Here is a 21,897-nt window from a genome sequence, read left to right as displayed (position 1 = left end):
TATAAAACTTAATTTGAACAGCTCACAATATTATTATAATTTTACTGAAAAATAAATTTAATGTGGTTAATTTGTTATAATAACAAATGCATGGAACTATTGACACACATACATCTACACATTTTTGTTGGATACGATAAAATCAAATATTAAACTTTATTTTTAATTAATATTTAATATAAAAACTATATAATTATTAATTATATTATTCATTGTCACATTAAATGATGAATATTGAATAAATATTATAAGGACGACACAGTCTAAAAATAAAAATAAATCAAAATTTAAGACTTATTACCTATAATAATTAAAATCATGTCATCAGATTAAAAGAAAAAAGAATAAAAAAATATTAACCAACTTATTTCCAAAAAAAAAAAAAAAATGGTAGCGATGATGGGTGTTTTATTATACGTATAATATTTATAAAAATTGAAAATTATAATTAAATTAAATAAAATTCCTACTTGTATGTATATGGTTATATTACCATACATTGTTTAATATTAATCGAAAATCGTAAAAAATCAAAAATATCTAAATTGTTTGACCAGAACGACAACATTTACGTTGTTATCTTCATTAACAACGAGGGGTGTATTGCTGTTTCAGTCGTGCGATCGTGACGCCGCATAGCTAGTCCTTTTGTACACGCCAGGGTTATTTACCCTTATTAAGTTGCACTTCACGCTTTCACCGGATCACAGTAATAAATCAACGAGTCCCTAAACCGGAGGGGAGGGTTCCATTTGAAAGAGTCGAGTCTTAAAGAGAAATTATGAGTTCAAGTGCGCATGTTGACGCTATATTTATTAAACATTCTAATACATAGGGTCCTATTATAAACGTATTCACAAAACGTAACATTCCTTAAGATTGTAAATACAATTTTTAGAAAAAAAAAATAAGAACAATTTATTTCAACGAGAAAATAATATGTTGTTTGTACGATAATTTGTGTTCAATTCTTCAGAACACTCGCAGAATATTAAAACTCAAATGCCTTAAAAAATTTTTCTCACATGGTAATAAATGTGTTGTGTCAAGTCAATCATAAAAATAACAATTTTAAGAACAATTATTAGAGTTTATAGTTTCCTCAAAGAAAATAAAAAATGGATATTGTATAAACAGATCCGAGATAAAACATTAGTGACTGGATGAATAGGCCTATTTTGTTGTTTACGGCATATTTTTAACGATAAATCATATGTTTCTAAACGGCTTCACTGAAGATAAAATGGTTAACCCAAAAATGTGAAATATTTTTCTAGCACGCGTTTCGTTTTCCAAGTAATTTTTAAGAATTGTCAACTGCATCTAAAATTACATTCACCAATATAAAGTTTCGAATCCCTAAATTACAATTGCTACCGTTATTCACACTTATATTGGATTGTGGCCAATGGTGTGCACTTTCTTACAACGCGCTACACAATTAACTAGTCAACCGATAAATCTAACACCGATGGTCTCGAAGGCTAACATAGAACTAAAATAAGACTAATGAATTAACGATTATTTTATATATTATGCTCAGTTCAGTTTCCAAAATTAGCAGTTCTATACATTTCTATGATATTTTTCAAAAGCTTTCAACAAATACCATTGTATATATTTAGGTTTTACATTTTATCTCGTTAACATTTTTATATGATATATTGATGTGTGTTGATTTGTGATATCATGATTCTTACATAAAGTTTATACACTTGCTGTTTTAAGTATAAAGTGCAGTCGTACTGTAAATATCAATTTCAATGGTCGTATAGACATAAATAAAATTGACCTCGCTTCATTTTATGATTTCATAACTCTTTACTGATTATTTAAGAATACAAGGCTAGTTATAAATTATAAAACTTCTTTTATATGTTTTCATTATAGTTATTTTTATTTATTTATTTCGGTTACAGAAATATAGAATATAAACATGATGAAAAGTGATCGTGGCGCTGGCACACACTGTGTATATTTAGTCGAGTCATGGGAACGGATGGGCGGTTGTGAACCATATCCCGGATACAGGTAATCAGTGCTACAATTACAATAATTCCTCCCTTCTCCCCTCTTCTTTACAGAAAGTTTTTGATTTGGAACTGGAGAAGAGGCTGCTGTATGCAACTATGTAGCACAAAATATTAGATAGTGATTGAATCCCTTAGAACTATTAATTTTCGTTCATTTTGAACCTCTTTCCCCACTAATGCGAAAATGATTTTTATGAGCCAATTCCCAAGTGTATACGCTCCTCACTGATGGATGGAAAAGGGTGGGGTTAAACCACTGACAATAACTGCTGATTGCCATACAAATCGAGGGATGCCGAAACTTTTAGCATAACAAAATAAATGACAAAAATAACAAGTTTCAATAATAATTATGATGCGACTTTATAGAGAATCTTTAATGATTTTTAATCGAACAAATTGTACAACTGAAAAAAGCTAAGATTATACTTTTATTAAAAATGGATATTTCTTCAACTAAAAAAGCAACAAAAAAAATTAAAACATCAAAATCCCATTACAGAAACAACAACATCGATTTTCTTTTTACACTTTCCTATTTTTATCCCTATCTCGTACACGGAAAAACTTCGTATATTTGAAATCAAAATAATACAAATTTAATATCTTAAGGGAGTATATATAGCAAAGAATACATTACCGACTAAATCACCGCTATAGAAAAAAAATCATTCTTGTAGTGTATAAAACAAAATGGAAAAATACTATTTAGCAGCTACCTACTTATTATACACCAAGATTAGATGTAGGTACTTGGGCGCGATAAAATACCACTGTCGTTGAAAAACATCTTAGCTATGCTCACCGATGTATCATAAACCTACTAACATACAGATATATGTTATATCCAGGAGGATCGACGACTATTTCTTAAGTGTCCGTTTGTATCGAGCGAAAAAAAAATTGTATACATCAAAGTGTAACAAAAATTGTACTCAAAACAACCATTCCTTGTGTCTGTATTTTTTACCCGTACACAGCAACAAATGGTCGACTATACATACAAACATACTTCCAATAATACGATACGTGTCGAGTAGCCGCTAAAAATATGTTACGCTGCAATATAGTTCTCTGTATCCATTTTCATCGTCACGACGTATGATTTACTTCATATTTATGCTTTCAGACATGAATCTGTGCAGTATGTACATAAAATTACAGTGAAATAAGTCAAGCGAAATAGTGTCGATTATATACCCGTGTATTATAATATTTACGTAATCATTATCATCGAATATGTATTTTGTTTCAATTATACAAATAGACGACACTAAGACAAAATTAATATTTTTTTCAGTTTGTGAGTATGGTGCATACAAAAACATAGTTAAATTTAACAACCTAAAAAAAAATTACCTATAAGTATCGACGACGTATTAAGGGGGCATATTTTTATTTTACAATAATTATATAATTATATGGCTGTCATAAAAAAAAATTAAGACTTGGATTAAAAAATACGTTGTTGGGTAGTTAACTAGCTAGTACATATAGGTGTGCACATTGCCGTACCGCAAATATGATATAAAATGTTTGATATAGTGCATATTCTAAAACAATTGTTTTGTTTTATACATACAATTGTATAAGTGTAAACGATTAATATTTAATATTATTATAATCTACTTATTCAACATATAATTCATGTATGCAAAACTATAACACGCTATATTACAGACTACCTACAGTAATATATTTATATATTATACGTCAAATATTATTTAAATTGGTAATTATTGAGCATTTTAGAGTAAGAATATATGTAATTGTAAAGAATATATTTATTATATATATTTTAATTTTTTTAAGATTCATTAATAATACTTTTTATGTACACAGTCATTTTTTAGTGTGCTTAAAATGTCTATTTATTAAATTCTACAATGATATATTCACCAAAAATGTATATATATTATTCTAAAAATCGTCATTCAGATCTAACTGCAACATTTCTCTAAGGTTAAACTTGGATTTTATAATATATATTTACACAACGATACAACATATTATAATATGTAAATACAATAAATATTAAATAACGCTAACAGCGGCCATTGAAGCGTATGGTTAACTGTCTATCCCTTTAAGGGACATCTGAATAATACAGGCGACATGATAATATAGGTATGTCTTACTATTTGACGCTTTACCGTTGGCTCGTAATCTTATAACTACTTATTTCGTCCAACTGAAAACGAAAATATATGTAGGTTCATAAGTAAACGCAGGTACAAGATTTTGTCATGTACATTTTTCTGCCTCCCATCCTCTTCTACATACTCGACATATTAAAATTGTTTTGTATAATTTACTAATATGCATTTGCACGCTTTAAGATTTGCGTAATATCAAAATTTCCCCACAGAGAGCTGAAAACATTATGTTTGTAAATCATTGTTTTCTATGTCAATATTTAACACGTAATAATTAGCATGCATTTGCTCGACCGAACCCAAAATTTAAACGTCACCGCCTCACCCTATAATTCCGTCTTCTGTAATCGCGAATTACCCTAGCATATCACAAAAGTAAAATAATGCTCACCATTATATAATAATTAATATAAGCGTTTGTGGGCGTCGACGACGATCGTACATTGATTTTGAAACTAATTGCACAACTACATCAGACGGGAAGAAATAGCCAGCAATGACCACGTTTTCTTAACACTGGCTGGCTGATCACAAAACAAACCCGTAGCTTTACACTTTATACGCACTTGTGAATCGCGGTACGAAAACGATTTTTAACTGTGAGAATCGATGAAAATCAGAGGACACGGTGAATACGAAGAAAACAATCTGCAGCCACCGTTTTTCCAAACGACTAATCAACTGATTCTATAAATAAGGTTTACATTAAATCGTTCACCTTTTACCTTGTTAGTTGTATTTGCGTAGAGATCTTAATTGACTGAACCGTGTGGATGTGGTTAATGTATCCGTTATTACCTGGTACATTGTTTTGGTATGCCATATGCGATGTCTACCAACAACGCCACGGAAATGGATTTGTTTCTATTTTCTCCATGTGGTTACTTAGGTTTCAAACAGTTACCGTAAACCGTGGCTGCTGAGTATATATAGAAGAAATTCGATAATAGTAAATGTTGGAAATTCGAACTGATACTAAATGAAAAATGTCTATAGCGATAAACGTTGTAAGCTTGTAAACGTTCGATAATAGAAAAATTCGGACCGTCTGTTTGTTAAACAACGAAATAAATGTTTGCAAACATTGCAAACGCGCCATAATCCAGCGTTTTGTCTGTTTAGTTCAAATAACCAATACCGCAGTACGTATTTAATAATATATTATCAGAGAAGTTGTATTCTGTTACTATCACGAACTTATCACGGGGTATAATTATTTATGACTTATACCACGGTTAATTTACATACCGCACCAAGCGCTTACGAATTTCAACTTTTCAAACCTTTCAAACGTTGGCGTTTGAATTTTACGTTGTTTACCACTTTCGACGGACTTTCTTATAGGTACCACAGAAAGTTGACCTTACCGTGCGATAAACCACATTACCGTGTTGTTTGATCTAGTTCTACAATTTCGTGTTTGCAGTCATATAAAATTGATACCAGAATAAAGATGTATACAGAATGAAATCGGTTATCATATTATAGACTATAGTTTATAACCATTTAATCCCGAACCCGTATTACTAATGTCAACCAATATGAAGCGAACGTTCATCGTACAAGTACACGAGAACGAATGTAGTGAAAAGACTGCTGAAAACCTACCTTTACAAATATATATAAATATACGAGTATTATCTATATAAAATGTAAACTCGATCAGCGTATGGTTACAACATTTACCCATATCAATATATATCAATATATATATATTATATATATATATATCCGAGTGGAATATCAAAAACATAATAATATACTAAACTCAGATTATCAAAATCACGAAAAATGTCATACCCGAACACGTCCTATACATTCCTACGCGACACGGCAGTATATTCAATAGGTAGTATCTAACCGTAGGTCCATAGTATCGGTTAAGCAAAATGGTGTTCACTGACCACGTTCGCTGCTCCGATTATCAACGATTGTCTTGATCAAACCGTTTTTGTGTAGCCGTTTCGGCGTTCGCTAGTGTGTAAGCTAAAAGGACATCACCGTCGCGCCGCCGTTATTTTATTTCTATTAAAACGTTTTCTGTGAGTTGATATTAATTTTAGTGGTGTGCGGTGTGCCAAGTATACCAGTGAAACTAGTCTTGTGCCTGTACACAATTTTAACACTTTTAATCCGAAGTGTCGCGTCGGCAGTTTTTCTATAATTTTTATTATTTCAGCATGTCACGATAAACTTCATATCATTACATCGTTCCCTTAATATAAGTGCATAATATATTATTCGCATGTTCCTCATACTAATTCACCACTTCAACTATTGTTATTGACAATCATAATGCATTTTTTACATATATGGTAAGTATATACTTTACTGGTATGGGGGATCCAAATAAAACCTAGATAAGACATTAACATAATTACTACATTTTTAAGATTTTATAAAAATCTGTGTACAATATTATAGTTTTATAATAAAATATTTACATTAAGAATCCCTTCTGAGGTACAATTAATATTGATAATCGACATTATTTCATTAAAAAAATACTTGGAAAAAATAAAACAATACATATTCCAATTGAGGATTTATTTTAAACTAAGTTATATTGTAAACAGACATCTGTTTATATATTATAATAATAATCAATTATAGGAATATAATATTAGTAAAGAACCATAAAAAAATATTCTACAAAATTAACATAAAATAAATTATTACATACTAAACTCATAATTATCTTCAAACAAGATATACAAAAATACTTTATTATTTAATATAATATAGTAGTTCAATATGATTTACAAAAAAAAACTTTAAAGATTAATTTAAATTGATAAATGAATCAAAACATTTTACCAAGTGAACTTGCCATATTGTTCGACAGCAATTTAAACGTAGTACAAAGACGGAAACTATTGTTGTCTAACGCAATTATTTACAAACATAAATTATATTTTATATCTAGTTTAAAGTTAAGACCCTAGACTTGTATATTGATTTATGTTCTTCCATATCAGCCGTATAATTGTCGTTCAATAACAATATTTATGAAATTAAAATTTAAGATACTAATACCTAACCAATAAAATAAATATCATCGCTAATTTCAATGCACGCATCACAAAAACAATAATTTTCACTTAATGGTATAAATGTAGACACTAGACAGTATAACAAAAACCAAGACAAAAACCAAGACAAAAACCAAATGGTAAATTAAAATAATTTATACAGAATGTTTTAAATTGCTTCATTAATTGTATTACACTCACGTCAGACTGTCAAACTTAACCGACTATAAGCAGTGGGAAGAACCCAAATGAATTACGGGCCGTAATGTAAACTTGGTAGACAGACTTTTATCTTTTTCTTACCAAAAATAAACACTGAACTGTTAACATTTATTTTATAGAGAACAGTAAATTTATTTTCTAATAATATAATAAAACAGAAAAACAGCATAGTACTACTTTTGCATAATTGATTTGCCTCAAGTCATCAACTACTCCTATAAGTTTATATCCACCAAAAATATATTTCTAAATAATACAGCACTATCAATAAGAAGCGGCCAAGCAGGTGAAGTCAAAATTGATTAGTTCATTAACTCAAAATTAAAATACTTTCTGTAAACTGCGAAATGGCGTTGATAAATTAAATTAACTTAATAATTTAATAAAATATGTAAAATAGACATTTATAATGAGGTTCAAGTCTAATATTTGATATATTATATAATATTTTATACCAACCCACACAAAACATCTATTAATTTATAAATGTCGAAAATAACCATCAATAAACATTGAGGTAAATTGACGAAATTAAAAATCAAAAAAAATGTAAGAACTATTTAGCCATTATAATAAACTCAAATTATATTCATAATATTATTACAGGAATTTAGAAAACAGTCGGTTGTTACTTGTAAAATTTAAAATACAAAACTATATAAATTCCAAGTATATTTAAATTCCAAACCAACTTTTTACTCGTGTTGATTAAAAAACTTGTCAAGCGAAATAAAATTATTGGTATTTAATGGAATTTCGATTGAAGAAAAAACAATTTTGATGTATCAATAAATTCCTCAGATATTAACATAAATTAAATTTATAAATATTTAAAAATAATAACGAACCGTTCCAATATTACATACTATAAAAAAAATAATAGCACTCGTCACATAGGTATGGACATTTTTCAAAGAAGCTGGGAAATTAGTTGAAAGGGCTAAGCACTGTAAGCCACGCTGATTTTCATACCAATGTCCAATTGCCCTATGTACAAACGCGTCTGAGTTTAATAATATCATAAAAGTAGATAGATAGGAAGGTATTATATTAAACTATCGATGTTTTCGGACGTATGCGTACCTACATAATATACCTATACTTATACAAATAAAATACAACCGGAATCGTCGTCGACGGCACACCAACGCACGTGGATGACACGCAAAATTTGACCTGATGCATAATAGAATAATGCACGTATATAGATTTGCGTGTAGGATTTTTGCGGATTCGACACGCATGTCGTCGGACCCTCGACGGTGGCGGCGGCCACAGTAGCTCCGTATACGGCAACCAGCTGTTGCGGTTTTACACCTCTCGCCAGTGGCGGTGGACACGATGTTTATAATAGACATATCGTTAAAATAAATATAATATAATATCGGACGTTGTGTGTGGCGCCCGCCAACACAAATATAATACATAACAATATACATAATGTCTCTTATAAAATATAATATACAATAGGGCATCGGTCGAGCTGGTCGTGTCGAAACGTTACGTTTTAGTATAAAATAAAATTTCGCAACTACACACAGGCGTTGGGTCCCCGAGTCACACTCGCAGACACGTCTGTCATGTATAATATAATATATTAAAATATAATTGGCAGTCGGTGCACAATAAGATGAGGAATGGCAAAGAAGATGAATTGGACGTTAATATGTTATAATGTACAACATAATACGTACAATATGAAAATATTTTACGGGCATTGCGAGCAATGATCAAAGCTAAGCGAGAAAAGTAGTAAGTACAGTTTATTGATTATTAAAATTGAAACAAGTATAACAAAATTCAAATAAAAAATTGAGATTCCCTTCAGCATTTAAACATATTGTCATTGTAGTAAACAAGTATTAATCAATTTATTGTTATAAAATACGAATAGTAGCAAATATTATTCACTGTAGCTAACGAACTTTAGAAAGCGCGCGTATATAATTTTTAACCGATCGATACGATTTACGCTGCTCGCTCCCATCTACTGAATTCTGGATTTATTTCCATGTAATAATATAATGTTTATAGAAAATTTATTTTTTGATACAATATTATTCAATTGCTGAAAAAAAATGTATTTTTGCTGTTATTTAGATTATTCGGACCGTCCGTGGAAACAATATTCAACTGTTTCACGTACATGTATAATAATATTGGCACCGAAACGCGGAAGCAGACGAAACATGGATGGTATGAATGTATGGAGAACGATGGTATTGTTATTATTATATAGGTATACTGCGTATTTATAATAGGTGTGTGTATTTGGACGGCGAGGGTCGATCGTCGGGTTTAGTGAGAGGACGAGAGAAAAAAATTGATAATAATACAAAAAGATACATTCGCCCCAATCGAGCCACAAAAAACCTATACGCGGGTTCGGTTAGGTTTATTGTATAATAATATTGTGTACACACTGCCAAGTATATTAAAAAAAAAATATGGTCTCTCCGCCGAGTGTTTTGTGCGGTGTGTGTCAGCGTGTGTTTGACGACAAACTCGTCGCGCGCCGACGATAACGCCTATGCAGTATATACAAACAGCCGTTAACGACATGGTACTCTATCGTCGTTGTTGTCGAGGGACGCGCGAGCGAGTAGTGTACATTTTTACGAGTGGATTTTGTTTAATTTTTTTCGTCCGACCGGTTTTATTGATTTCCATCATAACACAACAATAACAAAAACAACAATGATTATAAATAATAATAATATATCGTATACGGGTCGCGGACGCGTGCGTGAGAGTTGATCGTACGTGCGTTTGTGTGCAGTTTCGTTCTGGCCCACCCGGCTACCTGGCAATTGCCGAGGGCCCTAGGATTTTTTTTAATATTAGGGGATGGTAGCCAAATGAGAAAATCTATATTTAAATAATTTATGACTCGCAACTAAGATATTTCAAACTTTTTTTAATTGATTGCTAAGTTTGATTTATTGAGCACATCGTGCATATTATAATATATTATTTAAATGTGTTTTTATACTTGCGCACAAGTTAAATGTTAACAAATATTTTTAAAACTTGAAACTTGAAACCAAACTAAGACTTTTGATAAGCCAACAATATCTGAATCTTTTAACTTGGCTGTTGGAAGATATGAAGATTTTTAATTTATAAACAAAGATGCAATTATTAAAATGATAAAAGATTTTCCAGCAATTAAATAACAAAACTTCTATTTTATTAATAATTTATTTAATTAATGTAATTTACTTGATGGTTAACGATTTTTTTTACGATAAAGTATATTATTTTCTATTTTTTGTGTAGGTACATTTTTTTTAAAAATAGTATGTACCTAATATATTATTGATTATGTTTATTTTTTGTAATAATTATAAAGTAATAAATTATTTTTTAATTAAAAATAAAATTATTTTATTGCAAAATATTAAAAGGCTGTTCATTTTGTTTAAAGTTTGTAGGGGCGTTGACTCAATCATGAGCCAGACCAACACCGTTTGTTTATGGTCTCATATTATTTTACATGCACCTATAATTCGTGTGTGTATGTCTCTCTTGGTTTCTGCAGCAGCATATAATATTATATTATTATTATAATATTCAATAACAAACGCTTTATACGGCGCATAATACGTCGACTCAGGAGGTGGAGGAGGGGGATAAAACTCCAAAGGGTTCGTCGTCGGTGGTGGCTGCGGTGGCGTCGGACCCGCGGGGGTCGTGTTTTGATTTCGTCCGATACGTCTTTCACGGGCCATAAAACATATACAGGTCGATGGTTGAGTGGAGGGTGGATCGGTATATCGGAGGGGGTACACTCCGACGACGATTAATCAAAATGCACGCCCAGAACGTTTGCCAAAATCCTGGTGGGCCCTTTTTCCCTGATTTGCATCCCGTTCTGTACTTTTCACATATTATTATTATTATTATATATTATATGAAAAACCGTGTGTGGAACGTCGATTTTATACGCTATTATTGCCAAAAGGGTAACACCGCGTAAAACTACTATGTAAAAAAATATAATATATTTACCTATAAATTTTTACGAAAACATTTTAACGCATCACGTGACTCGTGATTATTATTATTATTATGTAAACATACGCGAATAGGTTTAAAAAAATTAACAAACTGGTTACACTGCTAAATTATTTCTTAAACTACACCGGCTTCCTATATATTATAGTAATCGCAGCATCCAATTAATTTATCTCTAAATAATCGTGTATCGTTAAAAACACTAATAGGTATATAATAACGTTATTTTTTTTTAAACGAAAACATAACAAAAATAATTTTCTACGGTTATTATTTACAAGTATTAAAAACTATCTTATGCCAACTCGGCGATGCTAGAACATTACACGCGATAATGACAAATATCTTTTAAAAAATATTTACGACTGCAATAACGTTCTCATTATTAAAACGATAAGTAAATTATATCAAAAACACGACATATTAAGAAAGTTATGTTTGACAGGTCGACAAATGAGATTTTTCCGCGTGATAATAGATATATGAATGAAAATTAATTAAAACGGAACGAAACGAGATTAAAACGCCCAACGCCCAAAACGCGTTAATATAGTGACCCCGCAGCAGTGTTAAATTATTTTTACTAGTGATTTCGTGTTTTATTGTCGAACATTTATTTAGTAAAGTGTAAAAAAACTACTGCCGACCGCCGAATAGAAAATTAAAACCGAACAAACAAAAACCTTATAATTGAAAATCAAACAATGCGGTACGTGGTCCGTGCAAAGGGGTGACATTGCAGTTGCCTATACCTATACCGCTGTATAATGATATAATGATACCTATAGTAATGTGTACCTACTACGACGTACAATAGCAATCATCACACGCGATTCCGATAATATTATTACAGAAAGCATAAAATATTACATTATGCGATGTTTTATTATGTCGTGAATACAATTCGACGGCATCTGCCTACATACTATATTTGTACGTTAAAATACGTCATTATTCGTTACGTTTACATATAGGTACCTATAACCTATGGTGAAATGTCTAACCAATCAATCCGCGCGGGTCTAGCGATTCGATGGCATAAACCATCGCGTAAACGCCAAAAACACAAACGAACATTTTACGCGCGTCGCCTGTATTAATAATAATAATAATATTTGAGTTTACTGCTGCAACGGCTGCAGTGTGGACATTAATAATAGTCTCTCGCGGAGACACGATTATAAGGAGCGGATGCGCGCCGGTACACGCATTGTCTCACCTACGTGTATACGTATTATTATTAATTATTGTTTATAAAACACGTTACGAGAATAATATTGCAAGTCATATTTTCTGTACTCGTCCGAAAGACGAGCGCGGACGACGGAGAGCCGTCGTGATAATTTTTTTTTTATATATATTTAATACGGTTAATCACCGCCGAATAACGACGGGTAATTAAAATAATTGGAAGCCATTGTTTGGATACGGACGACCGTCGATCCCGCACGAGGAGCCGACCTTTTCGGGGTCTGCCCGAAAGCGTTCGGCGCGCGCGGATCGATCGTCCACATCAAAGCACGTCGTGAATAAATATCATCGGTTGGATCATCTCGTTAGTTATTGTTTGTTCGTCCGTTTCTCGGCGTAAAATACGGCTTTTAGTGTTTGTTTCTTTTATCGTGTACATATTATTTAATCGGCGTTAGCGCGCGCGAACGAACGAGTGTGAACTTTACCGATCGTCTCTGTTGAAACGACAGTTTAAACATATTGTTCTACTTAAATACTCTATCGCCAGATTGATATCGAGTCGGTATCGCGATCGTAACGCGTACGCTGGCCACCGGCACTGTAGCACGGTGCACGCGGCGTTGGTTTTCGGGACACACTACACGGCCACCGAAGTGGTACCTATAATAATAAAAGTGACCTACCGATGATCGTAAACCACTGCTGGACGACTGCAGCAGTCAAGGTCGCGCCGGCGTCGCATACCGGACACGCACCTCGCCGCCATCGCCGTCGTTACAATAATATCACGACGGTGATAACTGACCGTCACTACATAACATGATGATATCCTAATATACATAATATTATAATAATAATATCCAAACGGCGCGCTTACCGGGAGGGCATAGGCACTGTCCGGACGTCGCGTCCCGCTTGTTCCTGGGCGGCAGATCGATACTATTTATGGAGCCCAACAACGAGTGTCCTACCGACAGCTGCTGCTGCATCTTCGCTACGGCGGCCTCCAGCGTGTCCACGCGACGCTCCAAGACCGAGTGCGCGTGCCACGCGTACGCCGCGACCGCCAGACAAAGCACCGCGGCCACGACCCACCGGCCGACCGCGGACGCCTGTCGGACCGTCGAGGTCTGCTGCCGTTCGGCCGCCATGTATTGCAGTGTGTGGGAGGTGGTGGTGGTGGTAGTGGTGGTGATGGTGGTTGTAGTGGTGTTGCCGTCCGGTACCGTCTGCGACAACTGGATCGCGGTCTGAGTCGGAGGAGCCTGCAAATTCGCGGGGTGTCCTGTAGTGTGTGTTTCCCTAAACGCAGTCGCCGCTTTCGCGTTAAGTGATCTGCTGGAAATTCGCGCGGGGTCCGACCGCCGACACCGGTTCGAACATTATCCTGCACGGACGCCTATGCCGAAAACGAGGTAATAATTTTCACTTCCCAGTAGGTATATTATATACTATACTGACACGACTATCGCCCGCGCTTATTCGGAAAAGACGATTTAAAAAAATTTATAATAACGATAGGAATTTTAAAACCAAAGAAAAACGAATTTTACCGCAATATGTGTATATAAAAATGAAAAAATCGCACACACGGAAAAAATTATATCAATACGCCGGTGTATCGTGCGGTATTAAACGCGCGCGGAAAAAACACGTAAATGCGGCGACGAAAAGAAATTCGTGAGACGAGCTCGTAACACAAAACAAACTATAACGGCGGCGTGCGAGTACTGACTGAAGAAGAGTGGCGGCGGCGGCGGCGGCAGCGGCGGCGGTGGCAGTGGTCTTCTCGGAAACCGCCGTTGACCGTGCGGCGGTGGGGGGAACGAGGGTCGGCTCGGGGGGGTGGGGCCCCGGAGCGAACGCCGCCGCAACCCGACAACGACGACAGCGCGAGTATATAATATTATATATATTATATACGACGACGCGTATATAAAATACGCATTATAATTTTTCGATGGCGTGGTGAGTGATGGTGGCTGGGGAAGGGTAGTGGTGGTAAGAAAAAATGGAAACGAAAAAAAATTTTGTACGACTTAAGAGGGTTGTACAATACGAAAAAAACACGAGGGAAACCTGCTGCAACTGCACGCGCGCGGACTCATAAACATACCTATACATATTATATACATAAACGTGTACGCGGTATGTGTAGATATTATACATTATTGTGTTACGTGCTATTATTGTGACGTCGTCGCCTGTGTGTGTGTGTTTACCTCTTCATCGTCGTCGTCGTCGTCGACGTAGATTTCTTAATAAAATAACGAGCGAAAGCGAATCCCTCCGGAGCATCCGAACGCAAGCGGGTGCGCGAGATCGAAAGAAATCAGTCCGCCATTCAGTGAGATCTCTTTGAATTTCGCGGGTGCGGAACGGCACTGTATTATTATTATTATTATAAACTGCATGTGGGTACATATACGCTAAAATATGAACTCGAATGACGACTATTGTACACACAACACACACACATTATATATATATTATTATTATTTGGGGGGGAGTGAAAAAATATAGTCGATGACAAAATTTGCGCGTGAATTTACGGTGATTTCCCAAGCGATTGTCGTCACGACCGCGAGCGTATAATGCCCGCCAAAATATATACATATCACAACATAATAGCATATAATATTGTGTAGTAAAATGTTCGCTCCCCCGACGGCGTGGACAGTCTCTTGAATACTTATACAATTTTATCGTATAAGAGTTTCACATATTATATCGTATCCTGCAGCTATCCCCATTACATTCACCATTATTATAACCGCAACTGTTATACAGTACTCCCCGTGATTTAACACGGACGTGTATATAACTCGATTACTTATAATATACCTATGTGTAATTTTATGTAGTATGCGCGTATACATCAGTGGCGGATCAAGACTAGAGGTTTGTTTCGGGTGGCTGATGGTAGGGTAAAAGGGGTGTAGTCCAACGCTAAACTTCGTAACTCATGTTTATAATAGTTATGTATAGGTTTATAGGATTTATATTATATTTCATGATAGCTGGAAGACATGTAAGTTTATGGCCTATTACTTCCTTTAACACGGCGTTTATACGCATTGTCTTTACAATATTGTTAAGCTCCGCTTATTCGTTGGGATCCTATAAGAAACAATAGTTAATGAGGAGATGAAGGGATTGCACGTCACTTTTACTTTGGGCCCGTCACCGTTGGTCAAACGAAACACATATTTGGTAGTATATGTGTAGTATTCGTTTTATTTCCAATATTATTTTCGCTCCGACGAATTCGTCATTTACATAAGTCATCGTTACGTTCTGGTTAATAATTTTTATCAGCCAATAGACAAAAAAAAAATTCGCTACTGAATCGCGCTACTATATTATATTATATAATAGAAATTATTATCTATTTCTTTAAAGTTTTTAACGCAAAATAATATTGCACAATAGCAATAATTATTATTCGTTCGGCTGATTATTTATCTTATTGATATATATTTATATCATATTATTATCATATATTATTCCGGCATTCGATATTTATTACTATTTACGAATAAATTGACATCACATCGGTTAAATAATAAATTCTCTCTTGTGATGAGGTAGTCGGCACGCGTAAAATTCGTTATTTATACAGGTATTTTAGTACTGGTATGCAAATTGTAAATAGGTATATAATTAAATTGCATGTACATTGTACATCTATAATATATTAATGACTGGATCCCATTTGACTATTTAAGAAAAGCGAAATAAGCAATTTCCATACAATCAGCATTCGGCATTGATTGATCTTGTCTACGTGATAAGATAGAATTTAAATTTTCCACCATAAAGATCCGATAGAAACAATGTATGAAAGAACTATAATACGATAGATGTAATTAACAAATTCGCATTAATTATTTTGAGAAAAAAATAATAAAATTCTGATTTTTAGAATTTTCAAATATACCTAAAGACCATATTTTCAAATTCTTGAGGGTTTTGTACTACTTATAAGAAGTGTTTTTCAAATGAGAATCACTCTTTTCTAGAGTAAATTAAAAAAAAATATCCACTCAATCCTTTTTTGTAAAAGGAAGGAGAGGACTCTTTTGGAAAACAGAAGTTTTTATCACCACAATACCTACACTTTTTTAATAGTACAAAAATTTGAAAATACGGTTTTTAGGTATAATATTTAAAATTTCCAAAATCAGATTTTTAATTAATTAATTATTAATTTAAAAAAAAAATGGGAATGTACAATGTACATGCTCAGTACATACCTTGTATAAAAAATAAAAGTATTATATACGTTAATATATATTATAATTGAATAGAAAACGAGCAAATATAATAACGATTATTATGGTGCCTATAAGGGTTTTAAATTGTTTATTATGTAGGGACACGACACTCTAAAATAATTTATTCAAAATAAAAATTTTAGATAGCCTACAGTTAAATAAAAAAAATGTAAAAAAAATTATGAAGGCCAGCAATTAAATTAGTGCAATGCAAAACTTAAAAGATTATTCATAGATTGAATTTACCTTGAAGTCGGTTATTTTGTTTACTTTAAAAGAAACCTTTTATTAAATTAATAACAATATTAATATGTCTATAATCATAATTATTCAGTATAAAGTGTTGTATTTAAAATAAATCATAGAAAATAAATAAATCCTGAAAATTAATTGTTTTTTTTTTTTAGGTATATATTATTATAATGTTTAGAATTACTTCTAAATATTGCGTATTTTATAAAAGTGCAGTTTTTCAATTTGGGATAACAATTTTATCTAAGAATAATGGCATATTAAATTATAACTATGAAAAATCATACAACATTACTTTCTAATCCATTATTGACTTTTATTGCAATTTATTATGTTTTTATAAATTAATAACTGTATAAATTTATTACAATTAACTCTTACTCACAATTATTGTGATATATGAGTATAATAAATTATTAATTATAATTGTAATCATAAAGCGAAACTGAAATTGATATATCAATTGATGTGATCTTTGACAATACGTGTATAATTTAATGACTTTTTAAAAAGAGTATTTAATTATACTAAATACCTATTCAATTTCTAGATAATTGTGTTTGTATGTAATATAACTATTTATTTATCTTTTAACTAACACCAGCAAAAATATTTTAACATGTATCATCTTAAATTGAGTAAATATTATACTTATATTAAAATCAGATTAAATGCATGAATACTATTGTACATATATAATATCGTGCCAATGTAATAAACGGCTTTTAGGACACAAAGTCATATTAGCTTATTGCATATAGACATTCGGTAACTGGTAAACACACAATTTTAAGCTCAAATAACACTATTTCATAACAAAAGCTTTAAATTAATGTACTCGTATATTATTATACGTAATATGTATAATACCAACAATAATAAAATATAAAATATAAATTCATAATTTTATTAAGTACCTCGATTTTATATTTATTCATGCTTGTAATAAAATAAAGTATTTATATTATATTTTACCAGAATTTAAGTACCTTAAAATAAAATTTAACTATTTCCAACGCTCAGACCAGACATCGAATTTAATGAAATTATATTGTCTATTCACATTTAAACATTTAAATATTTACATAACTTATAGTGTAGTAAATATAGAAATAGTAGTATAACACTATAGAACTCGAATATTTTAAATGCGATATACTGTAATTCGAAGTTAAATTTAATATTATTTAGATCAACTTACTATTATTAACACTTTTTTTAATAATAGTAACAATAGTAAGGGTGCATAAAATCATATAATATGAGTGGGTAAGATACTTAAGCGTCAAGCACTTCTCCTATTTACTCGTAAGTATATTCACTATTTAAATAGCTGTTGTGTAGCACTAAATATTTTATAATTCTAATATTAATGCACCTCTGAATTAAAATATCCAGTGTAAATGTATAATTATTAATTACTTATAACTAGTATATAAAATTGCATTTTAACACATGTCCAAAAAAAAAAAAACCAACAGCGTAAGATACTATCACAGAATGTTGATAATAAATTTTATAATATTTCTCAATCCATTTCCTCTTTGTATTGTAAGTATTTTAATTATAATCTCAAATCGATAATGGTTTACGTTTTTAAAATTAACACCTATAATAAACTTAACCACCAAGTATAATAATTTATCGACTGAAGTCGTATAAGCTATAATTATAATAATTGTATGTTTTTTACATAGATATCATCAAAATCATATTATTTATTTAATATGTTATTTTAGGCGTATAATATAAGTATTAAGTACATACAGGTATTGTTGCGTATAATTCATAATACATGAGTTTATACTTTATTCAAATAAATCATCAAGATAAAATTAATTTTAGTAATATTTTCTTAGCTAATTAATAGACATTTTGATATTTTTGAAGAATTTTGATTTGATTGGATATTCAATATTGATAATAAAGATCTTCAGCTAAAAAACGTTTTAATGTGGAAGCTTAGGCACTCAGGTATACAAAACACCTTTCATTTCATTCGATATCAATCTATCTAAATCTTTATCGTTCTGTATAATATAATATGTAGTATTGTACTATTGTGTTCCAGGTAGGTATACTTAAGTAAGATGTAACATACAGAAGATGTCTGTAACTAATATTATATAAATACCTGTATTGTAACTCTTCGCATGAATATAAATAAGTTTTATGGTATAAATGGTAATTTTGTGTTTACACTGTTGACATCAAAAGTTATAGGTAGATATAAGATATATCATGTTAAATTAGAAATATTAATATATTTATTTTTTATTTTTAACTCAACTGTTATTCAGGATACGTAATATATTTTCGAAAATCTTAAAATAAATGTTTGGCTTATAATATGATACACCTAATATCATATACTCAAAGGGTTTTCCGTTATTTTGGTTACCCTAGACTACAGCTGCTCACTTGAGGTACTCAGTACTCATCTTGAATGCGTCCGAGTTGGGTTTGTTTTTTTAATGTTACGTGTAACGCGTGCATTTAACAGACTTTGACTTTAAATTAACCCGTGTAGGTTTTAAAGATTTGATCACACTGTAATATTATAGTTTGTAATAAATAGCGAGACATACTAAAAATGTTTGTTGAATTATTAGTTATTAGTGTTATTACGAGTATATACTATATACATATGTATATACCTATCAAAAAAATATACATTTATTTATAGTGGTATTTATTATTACTTGATCGATTACATTTTCTTCTTTTAAAATTCTGTGTTATTTATGCATAGACTTTTTTATAATACTAATGTGACATTAGTCACAAAAATAACATGCTGTTGTACACAAATCCTAGCCTTGCTAATATCAAATGTATGACAATTATTAAAATAAATATTATAAATTATAATAATAAAATTTTTTTAATACAAATTATTAATTATAATCTTTGTAAAACATTAATTATTTAAAGTTTTTTATTCAAAGTTTAAACTTTAAAATTCCATCTACAGGAAGTATAGGTACAATAAAAACCATTGTTCATTTCTCGGTATTCGTACAAATGTACAAATGGACTTATGGAATGTACGACCTAATTTAATGTTGTACATATAGGTTATTTTTGTTTTGTGTGGCGAAAATAATGTTTATTAATAAAATATATAAAACATAGTAATAGGTACTCAAACTAAAACATAAATACCCCATAAAATTACAACAATTATCCACTAAAAAATGTCATTGAATGTACATTTATTTTATAAATATCAATACAGCACAAATAACTTAAATACTAAATACACATTCCACATTTAATAGTTAACCTACATAAAAACTAAAAAATCCAACTATATTATTCCAAAAAAAATTTTAATTTTCAAGAGAAATAAAAACTCCATAAATATAGTTTGTAACTTATCTTACCATTAACTTATAATATTTTTTCTAATTTAAAAAAAAACACGAAATACTAATACAGTTAGATTGATTAAAAACAAATTGAGAGGTATGTTTATTCGATTAAAGTATAGAAAACTAGACCAACGGTGTAATTTAATATTGATATGTCCTTCACTTGGCTTGGTCATTATTATATGTTTGTATCTTGTATCTATACACAACTTGTTATCAACCAACACGGGTCATTGAATGGATATCGAATTTATAAACGTAATCATAGATCGTAATCAATTAACTGTACGTGTATAATACAAGCATAAAATATATAGGTTGGGCAGGTAGGTATATGTAAATGAAACCTGCAGCTAGATAAATATTATTGTAACAATATCCTCGATATTATATCACTAACAAATTGTAAACCACAATTCGCACTTATTATTTTATTTTTGTCATTATAGCTTGTCGTTTTATATTAAATAAAAACTATGTAACAGTATAAAAACCCCTTAAACTTAATTAATATATATATATATTATAACTATAATATGATAAAAATAAATTACATTACCTCCGAGGAGTTGTCTTTCGTTTAAAAATATTAATGGATTTTAAATTGAAAATTACCAACGTACATTTAATGTTATTATTATATTAAATGAATTCCATTACTAATAATAAAATCAGCTTACAAATTTGAAAATGTATATTTTCTCAGTGATAATAACAAATATATAACTATACTTATGTTTACCTAAATTTATCGTTATGTTTTAAAATGTATATTCAAACATAAAATGATTAGATTTGATATTTTGATACCGACATAAACTTGAAACTCTAAATCCTCAAACAATATTACAACAGTTTAAATTAAATACTGAAAGTAACTACAAGAATAAAACTGACGTTTAGAAAATGTCAAAAAGTTTTATTTCTGATCCAATATTCCAATTTATAGTAATCTAAACTTTCAACCAACTATACGTTTTCAAAATTTTAAAAATAAATTGATTCTTTAAACAATTTTTTAATGAAAATAAAAATATGTTTTCTTTTATTGGTAGTACACAAAAATAAAACATAATATTATTAATTTAAATAATATTTTAGTTTAATCTATTAGATTCGATTATTATGTTCTTTAGTTTTTGTAAAGTTAAAAATCGTAACTAAATTTACGAAAATATATATATATATATATATGCATAATGCGACATAAATTGTAATATAAATCAGTAGAAATTAGAAATTGACACTAAAATTTTATCTTTTATCATTTATGATTTATATAAAATATATATCCCAAATAATTAAATAACTATAGGACAATTCGAATATATTAAGAAGAT

General features: G+C 30.9%; 1 protein-coding gene across 19 annotated transcripts in view; it reads right to left on the bottom strand.

Moving 5' to 3' along the window:
• Positions 1–14,402, bottom strand: part of LOC132917793 (collagen alpha chain CG42342) — a 103,150-nt gene extending 88,748 nt beyond the window's left edge. For all 19 annotated transcript variants that reach the window (XM_060978692.1, XM_060978694.1, XM_060978696.1 and 16 more), the window contains exon 1: positions 13,532–14,402. In XM_060978692.1, coding sequence (XP_060834675.1) covers positions 13,532–13,805 — 274 coding nt within the window. In that variant the 5' untranslated portion in view covers positions 13,806–14,402. The remainder of the gene's footprint in view (positions 1–13,531) is intronic.
• Positions 14,403–21,897: the final 7,495 nt, after the last annotated feature.

This window comes from Rhopalosiphum padi, chromosome 1, assembly GCF_020882245.1.
Source record: "Rhopalosiphum padi isolate XX-2018 chromosome 1, ASM2088224v1, whole genome shotgun sequence".
In the NCBI taxonomy this organism is placed as follows: Eukaryota; Metazoa; Arthropoda; class Insecta; order Hemiptera; family Aphididae; genus Rhopalosiphum; species Rhopalosiphum padi.
Note: the sequence above shows the minus strand (reverse complement) of the source record. Positions and strands in the feature narration are given on the sequence as shown.